Source organism: Sylvia atricapilla, chromosome 3 (assembly GCF_009819655.1).
Source record: "Sylvia atricapilla isolate bSylAtr1 chromosome 3, bSylAtr1.pri, whole genome shotgun sequence".
Classification (NCBI taxonomy): Eukaryota; Metazoa; Chordata; class Aves; order Passeriformes; family Sylviidae; genus Sylvia; species Sylvia atricapilla.
This window is the reverse complement of record NC_089142.1, coordinates 48,582,823-48,599,911: the sequence shown is the minus strand read 5'-3', so window position 1 is coordinate 48,599,911 and position 17,089 is coordinate 48,582,823. Positions and strand designations below refer to the sequence as shown.

Sequence of the window (17,089 nt, the reverse complement as noted above, 5' to 3'; positions counted from 1 at the left end):
CCCGTCTGTCCCTGCACTCCGCATCCTGCACCGCGCCCGTCTGTCCCTGCACTCCGCATCCTGCACCGCGCCCGTCTGTCCCTGCACTCCGCATCCTGCACCGCGCCCGTCTGTCCCTGCACTCCGCATCCTGCACCGCGCCCGTCTGTCACTGCACTCCGCATCCTGCACCGCTCCCGTCTCCTGCTGCACTCCGCATCCTGCACCGCCCCCCGCACTGCTCTGTACCGCTCCCGCACCAAGCAGATCCCGCCTCGCACTCAGGACCGCGCTCCGCATCGTGTGCGCACCGCACACACCCCGCACTCCGCTCCGCGCCCCCGCTGCCCCCAGGCCGGCTCGGCAGCGCTCCGCACATCCCCCCGCTCCGCACATCTCCCCGCTCCGCACATCCCCCCGCTCCGCACATCCCCCCGCTCCGCACATCTCCCCGCTCCGCACATCCCCCCGCTCCGCACATCCCCCCGCTCCGCTCCCGCTCCGCGCCCAGCGAGGGCCGGCAGTGCGGCGCCGCGCCCGCCAGGGGGCACCCCAGGGCCGAGGCGGTGCCGCCTGCGCTCATTGACCTTCCCTCACTTGACTGATTTTACTTTATAGTATTTTTATTTCCTTATTTAGTTTTTTCCCTTTTTTTAAGTACTTTTTTTTTTTTTTAGTAATTTCCTTTTTTCTCTTACCCCGTGGCAACAAACCTAACGTGTGGTGGGTCCAAGAGCGCCTTTGGCACTCTAAGGGTCACGCTTGCTGGCTCAAAAGAAACGAGTATAAGGTCCCCCGCCGAATATTTATAATGGCAAAGGGTTTCCCTCTCAGATATTCAGAGACTCTTTAACACCCAAACTCGGAGTGGTACTTATTCTTTAGCCCCTGCTCTGCTGATGTATTCAGGTGCATTTATAAATAAAAGTATATGGCTCAATACCTGAACTGTTATTGAAAATGCTTTTTAGCAATAAGGCATGAATTTGCCGCTATGTTCCTTCTGACACAGGAGTAAAGATTTAATGGTAGCACACCACCTCTCTTACAGTATGATTTCTGTACTAAAGTAATGGCAAGTGGAATAAGAGACAGGTGGTGGTATCTATAAACTCTGCTAATGGCCCCATCAACATATGCTTAATGTATTTTAAACTATACTTCACATCCTACTGTTGCCAGTACATTTCCTCTGGCACCTCTTCTCAACAAAGAAATTTGGAGAGGAAAGGAAACATTAATAAATCCAAAGTGTTTAATTTGAAAGCAGATATAAAGCTTAACACTCTCATAAGAAGGCCTATTTGACAAGAGTTCAGCTCATTACAGACCTCAATAATTTTGTTGCTAGCATTAGTGAAAGGCTTTGACAAAGCAAAGGCTTTTTAGATATAGTTATGGCCTTTCTGCTGTGTTTGGTGTTTGATCATGTCATGCAACAGCATCACCTTCTAATGGATTACAAAAGTCGACCAGTCATGAGACAACCCTGGGTAAATGTTTGTTGGGAGGAAAAAAGGTCAGTCTACAACAACAGGATTCCTCCTGCTTAGTTTTTCAAAATGTGTCTTCCTCTTTGTATTTCACAGATAGATTTCAGGCTTCAGGCACTGCCATTTCACCTTCAGACTTTCAGAGGTGGGTGAGACAGGGCTTTGGGTGATGACAACTTGTCTTCTCCTCCTCCTCCTGGACCCTGTGCCCCAGCAGGGCTGTAATCCCCAGCAGCGTCACCAAGCGCTTTGAGAGCATCGATAGCAGCGACGACAGCACTGGGACCCCTTGTGCCAGCACTTGGTATCCAAAGACTTGCCAACGAATTTGGAGTGAAATCAGCTGTCTTTGGAGTGCAGAGATCCCCCAAAGATGAAAATCTGCAGGAGTAGTCTCCTGTGAGTGTGTGAAGTCAAGACTCCAGTCATTAGTAGTGAATTCCGACTGATGTACTCACAAAATTCCCACTGAAACCAGCATTTAATGCGGCACATCCTGAATGCACATTGTGTGAGACAGCTGCCATTGGGTAGCCTGGTTTAGTAGCCCTGTTATAATCCATCACCAGACATGCTTTCTCCCAAAGAGTTGTTTTTCTTGAAACACATCATAACTGTGATGTTGGCATGCATTTCCTGGGACTGTGCTAGCCTAGCAATGATGACAGTCAAAATTCCCAGCTGAACTGCTGTATTCACAGCATGCCTCTGATTAGCCATAACTAAGCTGAAGTCATTCAAAATTGCCTATTTTCTTGTGCTCTCCTCAGGATACAAGACCCTTTCCGAAAAAGTGGATATTTGGTTTGATACTGGGACAAAGAAACAGTGTCAGTTGTAAAATGCCAGTGCAGGAGAGATGAGGAACTCTTAGGTGCCAAATCCCAGCTGGACTTTTGGTATCCCAACTCCTGTGTATTTTTATCTATGGAGTCTACATAATGTAGGAATCAGCTCCTCACAGAAGACAACCTCCATCCTTATCTCCTGTTGGGGTTCAGGAGGAGACAGAGGACATGCTTTCACTCCACAGCTTTTCCTTTAAGGAATCTGTTCAGGAAAGGGTGCCCAAGGTGTACTTTATCTCCTGACAGAGAAGAGTCCTGCTCCCAAACCTGGGCAGTGAGCATCAATCCCTGTGGTTCTGGGTGAGAGCAGTCACTAAAGTGCTTTGAGCTTAAACACAGAATTATCCTGAGAGCAGTCATGGCAACTGTGTCCAACATGCACTCTGGGGAGAGGCTGAGATCGGATACAAACTCATGGGTTCTGCCCCAAGCTAAGATTTTTTTTTTAATCTTTAAAATAAGGCTGTGGCCATGCCTTATTTATTTGGACTGATTTCCTCATTACAAGTACCTGCTTAGAGTAAAAAAAGAAGGAAAGCCTGAGAATTAAAGAAATTACTAGACATTCTCAAATCCTCTACAATATACTTCTAAGTGCTCTTTGCTATTATAGCTAATAACAAAACCATTTGTTATTATAGTCTAGGAAAAAATACAATTATTTTCTATTAATATATAAAAATAATTCAAGTCGGTTTTGTGTTGTCAGTGCTATGCCATTCATGCTGTGATTTCCACCAGAACATTACTTTATGGGGCTTTTTTCTGTTATTAAAGAGGATTGTTTCCACTCTAATGAAATGAAGCACTCCAACATGCACTTAGTCTTAATTGAAAGTCGATGAATCTACTCATATATGTAAAGTTAACTTACTAAAAGCTGGACTGGAATAGACAGCAACCTGAAGGATCAGGTCCTAGGAATGTTTCCTCTTTCCTCTTAATCATTCCCTTTGAACGCAGTGTGTCCTTTCCCCTCATTTTAGCCAGTGCAGGTCTCTGACCCAAATGCTGCTACTCATAAAGAACCCCAGAGAAACAAATCAGCCACTAGAAATTCTAAATTGGCTTTGCAGTTATGATCCCAAACACCCAAAGTTAGACTTCATCTTTCAAACCCTGCAATAAATAATTATAAAGGGGATCACAGTTATGAGATCTCCTCCATGTTGTAGTGCCACTTTTGGAGCCCATTTTCCCTCTTGCTTTACTTTTTGATTTTGCTCAGGGGTCAATGATAAGAAAAATGTTGCAGATGATCTCCCATTTGTCTGTTTTGGCTTTTACTTTCACAGGTCCATATCTCTTGTCACCAGCTTGCCCAGTCCCTGATTTACCCACCCACCCAGAGGAGTGAGCAGTGCCCCACAGTGCCTCTTGTGCAGCAGGAGAGGTGGACACCTCAGGCCGTGTCCTGATGGAGGCAGATGGGACTAGACTTTAGCATATTGCTAACAAAGTAGAGCCAGACTTCTTCTGGCTCTCCTGGCTCCATGTTTGACTGGGTGTTTTTAAGGGACCCAGGCCAACAGAGGGAGAGTTTGTCACTGTTGAAGAATATGCGGCATATGGACACACTGGGATAAGACCAGCACCAAGGCTCTCAGCTGCAAGAGCACAGCTTACTGAGATTTCCCTACAACTTGCTCAATAGAGCTGCTGCTTTCCCTGCACATGGAAGATCAAGTCTGGCCTATTTGAGATCATCCTCAGTTTTTTCTTTCCCTGTGCCTTCCCATGTCTTGTTATTTATTTTTTTCTATAAAATCCAACATAAGAAATACTTAATCCACTGAATTTTATTTTAGTTTTTTATTTTCAATTTATGTATATATGCCTCTAGCTGCTCATCTTTTTTACCTCAGTATTCATTCTTGACAAGGTGCTAATAATTCTCTCGGGTACCTTTGAAATATTGGGCTCCACATACAACAGCCCTGCTGAGTCTGTGCATGCAGTATAGTATTGCAGTTTATTTCCTTCGGGTTGTTTGTGGCTCTCTCAGAGCTGCCCATTGATACTGAGGCAGAGTTGGTTAACAAATAAAGGCTGGGAAAATCAGTTGATCTTCCGTTTGCTGAAGGCCTGATGGAGAGCTGTACTGCAGTAGCTAATGCAAAGTTCTGGTTAAATATTGTCCTACCGTTTGCACTATGCCGTCTGTTGTTTTTACACTAGGGGCTTAGCAGAGGTTGGAGGCAGTATTGACTTTGTAATTAAACTATTTTAACTTCAGGATTTTGTAATCACCGCACTTAAACCATCTGTTATGATACATGGGCAATTTCCCCACCCCCCACTCCACCCCTCCTCTCTGGGTACAAAACGCCATCATGCTTTTAATTGCAAAGCCCCCTTAGGATGGGGATAGAAGGGGAAAATTAGGATAATTTCTTCTTTCTGAGACAACCTGCAAAAGTGCACAGAATTAGCTCCCCTTGAGAGAGGGAGTGCACGTAGGACTTCCACTCCTGTCTCTTCCTGTCCCAGGAGCAAAGCAGAGGGCTTCAGAGTGGGCAGCTCCCTTTTCTGACTGACTAGTCAGCCCTTGCCACATATTTCCACTGGGAGAAGTATGAAAAGGGGATGGAGCCCCAGGTCAACTGGGGCAGAGCCTTGCAAGAGAGATTGCTCCTGTGGAGAACCACTGAGCTCTTGGTGCTTAGGGAAAGAAAATAGAAGAAAAAGTTAAGGCAAAAGAGAGAGAAGCATATTTAGAGAAGCCATTTGTGTCTCTTGGTCTACCTGAGTATGTCCCCTGCTGACCAGGAAATCCAATACCTTGTAGCTGAAGTTCTTGATGCTGCTCAAACTGTATTATTTTTCACAGTATAATTTTGCATAAATCCCTTAGGATTTGCCTACTCCTGCAAGTAGCATTAATTAGTATGAAGTAAGCCATAGCAAATTGTTCCATGGATAAAATTATCTGGCATTCCCATCAAAAGGAGCACCAGCACTTGGCAACCTTGAATCCTGGGCCTTCAGCAGTGTAACTAAGTCATTGCAGAGAAGATGATCTTAGCTGAAATAGTTATGACAATAATAAGGACAGATACTAAAACCAGGGCTATCTTTCCCTGCCTTCGTAAAACAATTTCCTTCCTCCCAGCTGTGTGGGATTCTTTTGTTTTGTTTCCATGAGTTGTTCGGTTGGTCTGCAGTTTCAGCAGATCTAAATACATGCTGAATGTGTGCTGAGATGAAGTAGAGCTTTTGCTGGATTCCTGCTTCCTGCTTTGCTGCTCTGAATTTAAATCACTGGGTCAGGAATTTTTGTGCACCCCTTGGTTAAATATGTCTTTTAGTTTTGTTTAGTCTTGTCCCAGTTTTGTGTATTCACCTGCATTCTGTTACTGGCAGTGAGCCTGGCAAAGCTTTTTTGACCAATATGTGAGAGAGACAAACGCACTCTCACATCTTGTCGCATAAACACGAGTTATTGAAAAAAGAAGAGAGAGAGAATTGGCAGGGAATCTTCCCAGTTGTATTAACCAAAATTCACTTTTTTTTTCACCCTTTGTTCCTAGATTGCCAAAGAATAATTTTCTTTCAGGACAGAGCGAAGTGCTAAATCAGACAGTAAATGTTCAATATACCTAAATCTCTGACCCAAATGTTCTCCCACATATCATGTCCATCACACAGGTTGCACAGACTTGTGCTTTGATCTCAACATAATTTTGTTTGGCACTACAGCTGTTTTGGAGCTCTTCTTCTTTATCTTCTTCTAGATAAAACAGAGCTTGAGAGAGGCAGATTTTTGCTGTTTAAGTAGTGTCAGCACTCCAGGACTCCTGAAACTAATAGGGGGCCGTCCACCCTTTGGTGTGTCTCAAACTGCCTGTTTCACTGATGCAATTCATGAACCTCTCACAGGGAAATTACTAATTCACCAAAATTCCTGAAGACTGACAGAAGACTGCCCAATGCAGCGTGATTGTAGGTAGCTAAGAAATTCCATTCAATTCAACCCCATCTGCCAGCAGTAACCATAGTTATGAATTACACTGGCTTTCACTAATTTCTATCTCATTCTATTTATTTTCCTAAACCAGGCCCCTTGTGCCATGCAGTAGTTGTGGAAAGGTGCAGCATTTGACCCAGCATTTGTCACTCCTGTAGGCCAGTGACATGAAGTGAGAGCAGTGCCCACCCCCACCCATCCCCACTCCGTGAGTTATGTTTTTATCTCCGTGGCTCTCCAGCACGCACTTTCCTGGTAAAGCCATTTCATTAACGCCAGCCAGCAGGAACTGCTGAGCATGCAACACTTCAGAAAACACTTCAGAAGAACTGTTTGCTTGCTTGAGAAACAGACTGCAGATGTGGAAGCCTTACCTTACCTTTAGAATTGTCAAGATGAAAGAACAGAGGATAGCATTTTCAAATGTGAGACCAGCAGTCTCAGGGGGGCTTTACAGGTTTTCATGTGTTTTTCTGCTTAGCAGTGCAAGGGTGAAGATCAGCTTCTTTAAAGATAGATAAGTTTTGTTATAAAGGCAAGATATCTATAAATTACATGTCTGGATATTTTTAGATATTTTCTATTACTTACAGGATTAAGAACTAGATTCCACATATGTATTTAAAAGCTCTCTCTGCACCCATCAGTGTTAACAAAGCTGAACTCCAAATGACACTCAAAAATGTCCCAGCACTTGTTAGCTTATCTCCCTGCTCACTCCCATCTTACTCACAAGGACATGCAGCACATAGCCAGATGTTGATTAAACACCTGCACACTCTCTGAAACATCTGGTTTCATCCCAGAGGCTGTGTGATGTCCAGTTCAATCTGGTCTGCCATGTGACCAGCATTTCTTGGAGGTCAGAGTTATCTCTTACATTTGCATTGTTGCAGGGCTGCAGCCAGCCTGAGGCTGGGGCTCACCTAGTAGTCCAAGCAGGTGGACAAACAACTCACCCTGACATTGCAGACTCCAGTGAGACTTTCCAGGGTCACGGAAAGCCAGCCATGAAGGGACTTAAAGCTTGTCATGTACTAACTAATGACAATTATGTGACCTGTTGCCAACCAGACATCTCAGTCTCAGCTGAGGCATCAAAGATTCCCACAAGATACATAGAGAGGCTCATGGAAATCATGTGAGCCACAATTCTAAAAATCTTTAAGAGAGGCAAGAGCTAAGGAAAGGGATTTCCTGAGCTAGAGCATTCCTTAGGGACAGCCACCTGCTAAAACACTATTTTTCCTGGAGATAGATGAGAAAGGGACAAAGTTCTAAGCCTAAATAGTACATTTTGCTTGCATCTGAGTTGTCCTCAAGGGCCTATCACTTATAGATCATGTTTTGACTGCTGGTAGAAGTATTGTGAGCCTCATTCACAGCTCCTTGGATGGAGCAGGATAACTGGGAGGTTCCTCTTGAAAGACTTTGAAGGGATGGAGATCACACTGATGATTTAGAGTAGATGGGGACCCTGCAGTGGACAAAATACTGCTTTTTTCACGAATTTTCTGCAAAGAGAAGAGCTTGGCGAAAGGCTGAAGCCTGAGCATACTGTACAAGATTGACTGTACAGTCAGGAGATAAATCTACTCTTCAAATGGGGCAGAAAACCAAGCTGACTATATAGATATGTTTTTAGTTTCTTCTGACAGCACCATTCCACTACATGTAAACTTTGCAGCAGGATCAGAGAGATCTGATTTTCTTCCAAATGAGCAACCAACCACCATGATGACCTGGAATAGCTCAATATCAAACCTAATCTATGGCTTAGTTAGCATTTATTTATTTAAGCAAAATGTTATCTCCCCAGTACAATGGACTGAATCCATTTCAGTTTCATCCTCAACATTTCACTCTTTCAAAAATTATTTTCCCAAGAATTTTCCATATACCTGTAACTTAGAATGAAACTCATTTGTCAATTTTAGAAGGAGTTTAGTAGTAGGAAACTTTTTTATATTCTCTTCAAAAATTCCTTAGACATTGCCCATACTTATCAATCATACAATGACAAGTATTTTAGTAATTTCAGAAAGAAAATTGCTACATGCAGGGCACTGAAAGTGTTTCATCAGATCTTTCTCAGGAGCCAGAAGTTGGGTAACTGCTATCTGAAGCATGAAGAGGCCATGTGACCTCTAAAATGCAAGTGTTCACCAAGGACTGAAAGTTGGGGACTGTCAGAAAATCACAGCTGTTTTGGATTGGGTGTGGAGGAGCACAGATCCAGTAGGTCAGTCATTGGATGGCACACCTACATGGGAAAAAAACATTTAGAGACAAGGGAATGATGCTGTTAAAGGATTACATACATCTGGCCTAGTGTTTGAAGGTTGATCATACTTTGAAGATGAAGCTTGGTAAAAAGCATAATAGAAAGACAGGAAGGCCTATTACCGTATTACACACAGTTGGTATTTTTACTGTACTGAATATTTTCAAAAGCATGTTGTTTTAGTTAAACTAGAGTGATGTCTACATATTTTGATGCAAAACAGGTGGCTAATCGATAAAGTCTGTACCAAACTGAATTATATGGGAAAATTAAACTTGACAGAAATCAAAAAGGCATATAATACTCTAAATGTACAATTTCACTGTATGTCTCTCTTTACTGTAGCAACCAGGGCACAAGGGCAGTAGGAACATGTGGTCCTTTATTTGATCAGGGATAATAATCAACTAAGCCAAAAGGAAGGGAAGTAAATTTTCCTAGTTCAGCTGCTAATATAATCTTTTACATGTTCCCAGTTGTGTAACCATTGCTCCCTGCAGCATTGTAACATGTAGTCATTGTTAAATGGGAAAAACTGTGCAAATAGCAGAGAATCCAAATGTAGAGAAATGGTATTTGATGTCACTCTCATTATGCAATTGGTACGATATTTCAGATCCCAGCCCTGCTCTCCTCCTATTTTTCCTGCTTATGTCTTCATTAGCACAAGGCCTCAGGTCCTTGTAAAAAGGGATTCTGCTGAGACCTGTGGTTGCCTCAAATGTCTGGTGACCATGGAGGCAGCTTAGTTAGTGGTAGGATCACCTGCTTTGTTGATCTTTCACCATGCCAGTAGTGTCAGTTACTTGGGGTCTAACCATCAGTGATATTGCAGCATCTCTCTTGAGGCTACAGGCCCCACAGTTCTTCCATTAGAGACATCCTTCTCATCTTAGCCTGTGAAAGATGTATCTCCTTTCCATCAAAGAAGTTTCAGCTAATGACTACTTAGACATGCATGTATCCTGCATATACAATTAGTGACCTAGTCCTAGACTTATACTTCAACTCTTATCTAGAACTAATGACTCTTATTAATGTCAATATTAACCATAAATCCTTGAAGGTCTTAAGCCCATAATTAGTTCAGATTCATTGCTTCATGTTGGCCTGAACCCCAACCATAACTTCAGATTTCACAATGCCAGCCTCAGAAGTATGATTGATAATGTGATCTCCATCACATAAACCTCCAAATAAGTATCACATGTTTCTTCTAGATCCTGCTTCTTTCATTTCCAAATGCAAATTTGAAATCAATTCTAAGTCTACTCTTAAGGCTAGACCTTGAAAGAATTATAACTACATCATCTGGTCTGACAGTAAGTCTTTTGTAAGCTTAACAGCCTCTGCTAAACATGCAGAAACATGCAGAAACACTTCACTTTTATCTGCTCCAAGTAAATATAGTTCTGAGTACAGCAGTAATCTATATTCTCTCTACATTCTCTTTTTTCTAGAACTAAGCACTGTTTGTGGGTCCCTCTAAAAGCCAGCATTAAACCAAGCTTCATGGCCACATCTAAATGCAATATTATCTTGCGGTCTCAGCCTCATGTTGACCCAACCTCTGAAGTTAACCCTCATGCCAAAGATAAATCAGATTTAAGTTCCATCCTGAGTATACCCCTAGGAAGAAAGCATCAAATGTTCAAGACTTGAACATATTAAGTTAAACACAAAACTTTATGGCAAAAGCCACAAGCTAAGCTTGAGCACTATGCAGGCTCATCCAACATCATAGCCTGAGTCCAAGTCCATAAACTCAATCATAGCTATTCCCAAATCCTACAGAGTTCTTAATAAAAAAACCTAAATGTACAACCTGTTTCAGAGAGGTAGTTTAGCATAGCTTTACCAGCGCTTGTTTGCCCTTAACAGTCCCAAGGCCCTTACCAACAAGCCCATCCTTGCCCAGACTACTTCTCATGGTTAATACCAAATTTAATCCAAACTTTAAAGTTAGATTAGTGATTCCAATTAAACCATAGGCCAAAACTATTCATACAAAAGCATGTTATTTACAAGCTGGAGCATATCAAACCTAAAACTAATTCTAATCAATCCTCAGCTTTCAAAAGCAGATTTGGACTCCTGAATTATGTTTATTTAATCACTAGCAGGCAGCTTCAACACTTTTAAGCTTAGTTTGATGGCCAGTTTTACTTTTAGCACAGTAATGTTGGTTGCTGTGGGATGCCCAGCCTGTAGCAGCACACCTCTGTCCACAGATGGCATGAATTACCTATATTGTTTCTTTAATTTCAAGTATCTGCTTTTCTAAGACTAATAAAATCTCTACAAGTTTTCTCCAAGCATTCCAAGGGTGGGGATTTTTTTGTACAACTGTTTCTTGCTCCATAAGCCTATAGTCCACTCAGTTCTGACCCCATACTGAGGATAAAAGCATTGTGCTGCATCATACAAAACATCTGTTCCTACCCCTGTGTATCTGTGACCTTCTAATAGTCTGTAGTAGGTATGAGATTCTGCTGAATGGCTGTGCACTGAAGACTCCCTCCCTCTCAGTGACCAACAATCACTTATATACAAGATGGAGATAGGATGCTGATCTGACCAGCGATTTGGCATGTGGTATGATGGAGTAATACACAGATTTATTTTTTACAAGTTACTTCACTGTGCTTTCACTACACATTTAAAGGTAAAAGACAACTTTCTCACTAATTTTGAGTTTGGAGGAATATTCCCATGGTCCTAATTACCTTCAGGGTCAAAGAACTGCACCTGTTTTCCAACACAAATTCTGCACAGCTAGGAATGGGCTCATGGCACACAGGACAATTGGTTCTTCCCCAATAGTGCTTCATCTTGGTTGATACAATTTGTATTAAAATCACTTTTATTTTAGAAGTGGAAGAAAATTTGACTCACTCACGCACCTCTTTTGCCTTTCCTAGCACTAGTTCAGAGTAATTGATATGGACAACCAGAAAAAGATTTAATTTTTCATGTTTCTTTCTCAGAAAAAAAAAAAAAAAGCTTTGATTTTTTTTTTAGGCAAGACTCACTTGACACTGATTGTATCCAGTAAGTACAATTTTTAACACAGATTTCCAGGCATTTATGTATATATTAAAACCATGTATTAATGCATCCACAGAAATGCAACTGAACTGAATAATACAAAACCACCAAATAGAGACTCAATTAATTCTTCATATAATTTACTGTAATGCTGTTACAACACGAAAAATAAAAATCTTCCCACAGGCTATTCACAAAAGCTATGAGTTATTTCATTTTATACAGACAAAATGTACTGGATTCATCAAACCATTTATTTGATTGAACTAACTGGTTATAAAATAGAAAATTCTCATTTGGTTTTGCTAGTTACAATTCTGATGGGTTTGTTTTGTTCTGCAACACTATGAGAGAATTCTCTCAACTGGCTATTTGAATATTAGAATATTTTTATTGCTCTTTGCTCTTGACAATGAGCTGCAATTTCCAACAGTGTGACACTTCATGCTACTTTGTGTTCTGCAGCCTTCAAGGAGAATCTGCACATTTAATGAATACAATCATACCTTACCTCAGAAAATGTGCAGATACAGTAATTTATGGGAAGGGGAAAACCCAAAAAAGTCCAACAAACCCCAGTGCAAAATGGTTCACATAACAACAAGAAAATTACTGGAAATGGTGCATATAAATCCCATATCCTATATGAGAAATTATGTACACTCAGTTCTTTTTATGTAGAGCCTAATGGACTAAGACACTTTCTGCTAGTGTTTGCCTACTTTCTCTAAATTCTACATATTCCACTCAAATACATTCAACAATCTGGAAGTTTTGACCTTAAAAAGATTATTTGTGCCATGTCATTTGTTAGCTGAGGGAGCCAAGGACTTCAGGATAGTGACATATCCCTTGCTCTAGTGGCATATCCCTTACCTTTGTACTCCCTCTCCCATCTTAACTCCTTGGAACAGAAGCTATGTCCTCTCCTGTCACTGACTATAGACCTGCATACATAGGGAGGGAACCTGACTTTTACAGGACTAATTTTAGGACAAAATATATCCTGAACAGTCATGAAGAAAGAACTCTTTTGTAGTACTTATTTCATTTGCTACAAAGCTTTGTCCAATAAATATTGAACAATCTGTTACCATTATATCTCATTGTGAATTTGTGCAGAAACCAAAGCTTTCTTACACCATTATGGTACTTTTGGTCATAACGTAAGTCTTAATCCTGAATTAGGAAGCAATTGAGCTGAAGTCTTCCACTTCTCAATTACTGAACTATGGTGTCTTTTTTCTACATAAAGTGTTTCATATCCAGATTTATTCATGACCTAGTCCAGTCAATGCTTTTGATTGCTTTTCTGTGGTCAGACTTCTCATGATAGAGAGATACGAAAAGAAGTTAAACAGAATTAGAAAGAAAGGCTTCATCCTGGTAAGCTTTTTCCTCCACCAAAAAATTGCACTTTTCCTCAATTCCACAATACTCAGCATCTATTTTATGGACTGAATGGGAATGGATTTAAATCCAAACCTGAATCTGGTGTTGGGACAATCTGATTATAAAATAACACCTGCTATTTCAGGAATTCATAGCAAGAAGTTTGTTTTGTGTGTTCTCTTCTCTGTCCTCTGTAACACCACTAGTGAATATTCTTGGCTTCTCCAGTAACATAAATAAATGCATGTTTGTGCACAGATTATCATGGCACTTGTAAAACACTTTTTAAAATTAAAATAGCAATCTGAAGGGTTGCAATATTTTTTTAATAATCTTTACTACTTTCAGTCTCAGTTTACACAGTTGCCCTAAACCAATGAAAGCTGATGAACGTATTTTTATGGATTTCCATCAGAAGAAACTTTGGGCTCATAACACACATAGTTCTGAAATCCCATAACATTTAGTGGCATCGTTTCATTTCCTTCAGTTATCTGGCTACAGAAGCCGGCTACTGCAGTTAGTTAGTTCATGATATTTGCATGTTTTGTTGGTTTTATTTTAAGAGGAAGAGAAATAAAATCTCCATAACATCTTTTATTTATTTCCTGAGGACTTTCACTTACACAAGTAGGCACTAAACATTTGAAATTGACTTTCCAGAGCACAACAGTAAGAAAATTAAGAGTTTGGCTTAGTTTCATTTAAAACAGTAAAAACTGACCTTGTAAACATTTCCATAGGAGGTAGGATATATACATTTGACAATCTGTCAAATATGAGAAAGTAAACAGTTACTCTGTCATCCTAATAAATAATGAGCAACACAGGCATTAAATAAACATTTTATATAAAAAAACAAGATATAAGTGAAAGGCTAAGATAGCATTTTTAATAAATTAGGAATAGATGTAGTAATTTCTTTACAAGTTTTCTTGCGTGCAAGAATCACTGGCTCTTTCTGCTTACCTGGAATTTCTGACTGAAAAGCTGTAACGGTGAGAACAATCCTGAGAGATTCACAAGCAGAACCTAACCTAAATACAGCTATTTTTTTGTGTGTGGAGGGTTGATAACATTGCTAAAATGGCTCCTTTAACACCTATATGTAATACTTTTATCTTCAACCAACTTGGAAGGGAATTATCATCATACATAGCCTTAATGTCTGGGGTTGGAAAGTAAGCTTAGGGCACAGACATGTCTCTCCCAGTTAGGTTCCTCCAGCAGCTGCTCCCATGAAGACAGTGTTGATTGGTGGTAAAGATGGCACCATATCTCTGCTTGGTGGGGCATGGACCTCCAGATTTTCCTGGGAAGGGAACTGACCAGATGCTCCATACATACACTGTGAAGAAGATGTGGTTTGCAAGTTTGAAGCTGTGGGGGAAAAAAATGTTACCACCATTGCAAGTTTTCAATTTATTGAATTTAACAGAAATCACAATCCAGTTTTGTTTGATGGAAACTCCTATCTATGAGGCACATCATCTGAAGGACAGAAATGTCAAATCTTCTGTGCAAGATTAACAGGTAAGCAGTAGGAAGATGTAATCTTGTGTAGAAATAAAGTGCCTTAGTTTATATCTTCCATGCAGCTCCTTTTGGACTGAGACCAAACTTAGTTGCTATTTGTTCAAGGCATATACCAAAACAAACTCTTCATGACTGAGTATTCCTGCCTAAAGTTAACTGCCAGTGGGAGCTTTGCCTAATACACACAGTTGTTGAAGCATAAGATGGGGGACCAGAGCATAGGAAGTATATACTGAGACACCCCTGACCCAGGATTCATTTGAACTTTTTGACAGTGAAGATCTCCAAGAGACCCTAGAAAAGCCCAGTCTACTATTAGTTTACTTAATAATTAGAAAGTGCTTCCTAACAGATATTTTTATGCAACTCAGGCCAATCATTCCACTCCTCATGGACAATGGATCATAGACCTTATGGAAGCAGATTTATTAAACTCAGTTTTAAGGAAAACACATGTTATGATACATCCTAAGTACTAAGCTGTTTCATCTCTATTGCATTTCATATATTCTGTATGTGAGCTACAATTTAATACTCAGCATTTGCTAGGATGCTAAATAGTTCACAGCTGCTCCTCAGTTGTTGGCTATACTTACACATTGGGGTCCTGCAGACAATGGAAGGTGAGGACTCTGTGTAGTATGAGCCTGCTTGTTTTCTCCTGCTGTCATCCAAGATATTCAGTGGATCATGTATATCACTGTAGGATGGCAGTGGCCGAATGCTGCTGACACTGCTGATTACAGAAACGTGTTGATCCACCATTGTTCCAAGTCTGTGAGATTCTGAATAATTTATGCTGTTTCCATAATATCCTAATTGAAGATTAAAAAAAAAAAAAAAAAAAAAAAAAAGATGAATGAAACTACTGGGTAGTGCATGAGCCTGTGATAACCTTTGAAAAACAGTGCTTGTTACTGGATGAAGCCCTCCACTATAAGATTATTTATGTACACACGCAGCCTAGGAAAGGAGCAATATGTAAGGACTGACCTAAAAGAGAAGTGGTAACAAGGAAACCAAAAGATGTTAAGGGCTCAGTCATGCCTTCAGTACAGAAAATCGCTCTTTCCTTCTAAGTTCAGAATCAAACATAGCCTGCAATTGGTGACCTTAAGAGACACCATGGGGAGTCCTATCCACAGTTCAGTGCTTCCTTCTGAAGCTCACAACCCAGAAAAGCATGCATGGAAAGAAAATCTGCAGGGTAATATGCAGGGTACTCACTGCAGACAAATCCATATAAAAGTAACATTTCCACTGTGTCTTTCCTCCAGAAGAGGGAGGTGTTTTGCTGACTATACTTCTGAAGCAGTATTTTTACATCTGAAGTAAGAGAAATGAGAAGGACAAAGTCCCAAACTATTACTAATGCACATTTTTATACCTCTTTTCACCCTGTGACTAGAGTGGTCCATTATGCTGACCCCAGAGGTAATCTTGTATCTGCTCTGTCTCATAGCAAATGTTTTGGGAGCTTTTCAAGAGATTGTTAAACCACGAGATCATCCTAGTTTTGCTTCCTTTGTGCAAGATATGGTGATGATACCAAAGGAAGATTTGCATAGAGTAGCAGATGCATTTGAGGTCAACTGAGGATTCACCAGAGGAAAATAAACTGTTAAGCAGCTTATTAAGCTGCTTTATGATTTCTGTGTGTTATCAGAGAAGTGGAAACCAGGAATGTATAAATAAAAGCTGAAATACATCTTCCACAGAGAAAAAGCATTTTACTCCAGCAATGAAAGAGAAACAGAAGAAGAAAATATGTATTAATACCGTTGGAAGCATTAGCAGGATAAGCTGCTCCTGGACATGCAGATACTGAGTTGTTCAAGAAATTGAAACTCCCGGTATTCAGAAACTGCATATTGTGTGTGTCCTGAGACATGCTGGAAGGACCATAGCTGGAAGGGGATCTGGCATTGTAGGGAGACACGGCACAACTGTTGCTGAAGTAGTCTCTGGAGAACTGCTGTTCACTCAAGGCGTTGAATCGGCTGGGCTCTGCTCTGTGGTCATAAACTCCTGAAGTGGAATGGGCCTGTGTCCTGAACATAGCCTGGTAATTGGAATTGTTTCCATAGTAATTCTGATTAGTCTGTGACAAAGTCTGATAAAGCGGTTCTGAGTAGGAAGAGCACTGTGAATGTGTCGATAACATGGGACCTACACTGGGAGGTCTCACAGCCATTGGCCCCTGGTTGATAACACTTCCTCGGCTGATCATGGCTGGTGAAATGGGGGGAGTCATGAGGTGACCAGTGCTTTCAGACAGCTCCATTTGATCTGGAATAAATAAACATTAACTGTGATTAGTGTCCATACCTCAGTACTGCTGTTAAGACATAAACCCTCTAATGAAGTGCAGATTACCACATGAAACCTCCACAAAAGGTATGCACTGGCCCCCACCTATATATTTCACAGCTTTTATTTCATGGCTTCAGGCTATAAAGCTTCCCCCTTTCATTCTCCAGCTTCAATATCCCACATTCAGTGGGAATGTCTAACAGTTAAAATCCTTATGTGCTCCATGTTT

The 17,089-nt window shown here is 40.9% G+C and overlaps 1 protein-coding gene and 1 long non-coding RNA gene across 3 annotated transcripts in view; both read right to left on the bottom strand.

Moving 5' to 3' along the window:
• Window positions 1-17,089, bottom strand: part of LOC136359053 (uncharacterized) — a 945,479-nt gene that overhangs the window by 474,973 nt on the left and 453,417 nt on the right. The gene's annotated exons all lie outside the window — the stretch shown is intronic.
• The window catches only part of RFX6 (regulatory factor X6), a 32,868-nt gene continuing 30,003 nt past the window's right edge, over window positions 14,225-17,089 (bottom strand). Inside the window, exons 17-19 of the mRNA XM_066314327.1 lie at window positions 16,327-16,836; window positions 15,144-15,362; window positions 14,225-14,391 (exon numbers count right to left, since the gene is read on the bottom strand). Coding sequence (XP_066170424.1) covers window positions 14,225-14,391; window positions 15,144-15,362; window positions 16,327-16,836 — 896 coding nt within the window. The remainder of the gene's footprint in view (window positions 14,392-15,143; window positions 15,363-16,326; window positions 16,837-17,089) is intronic.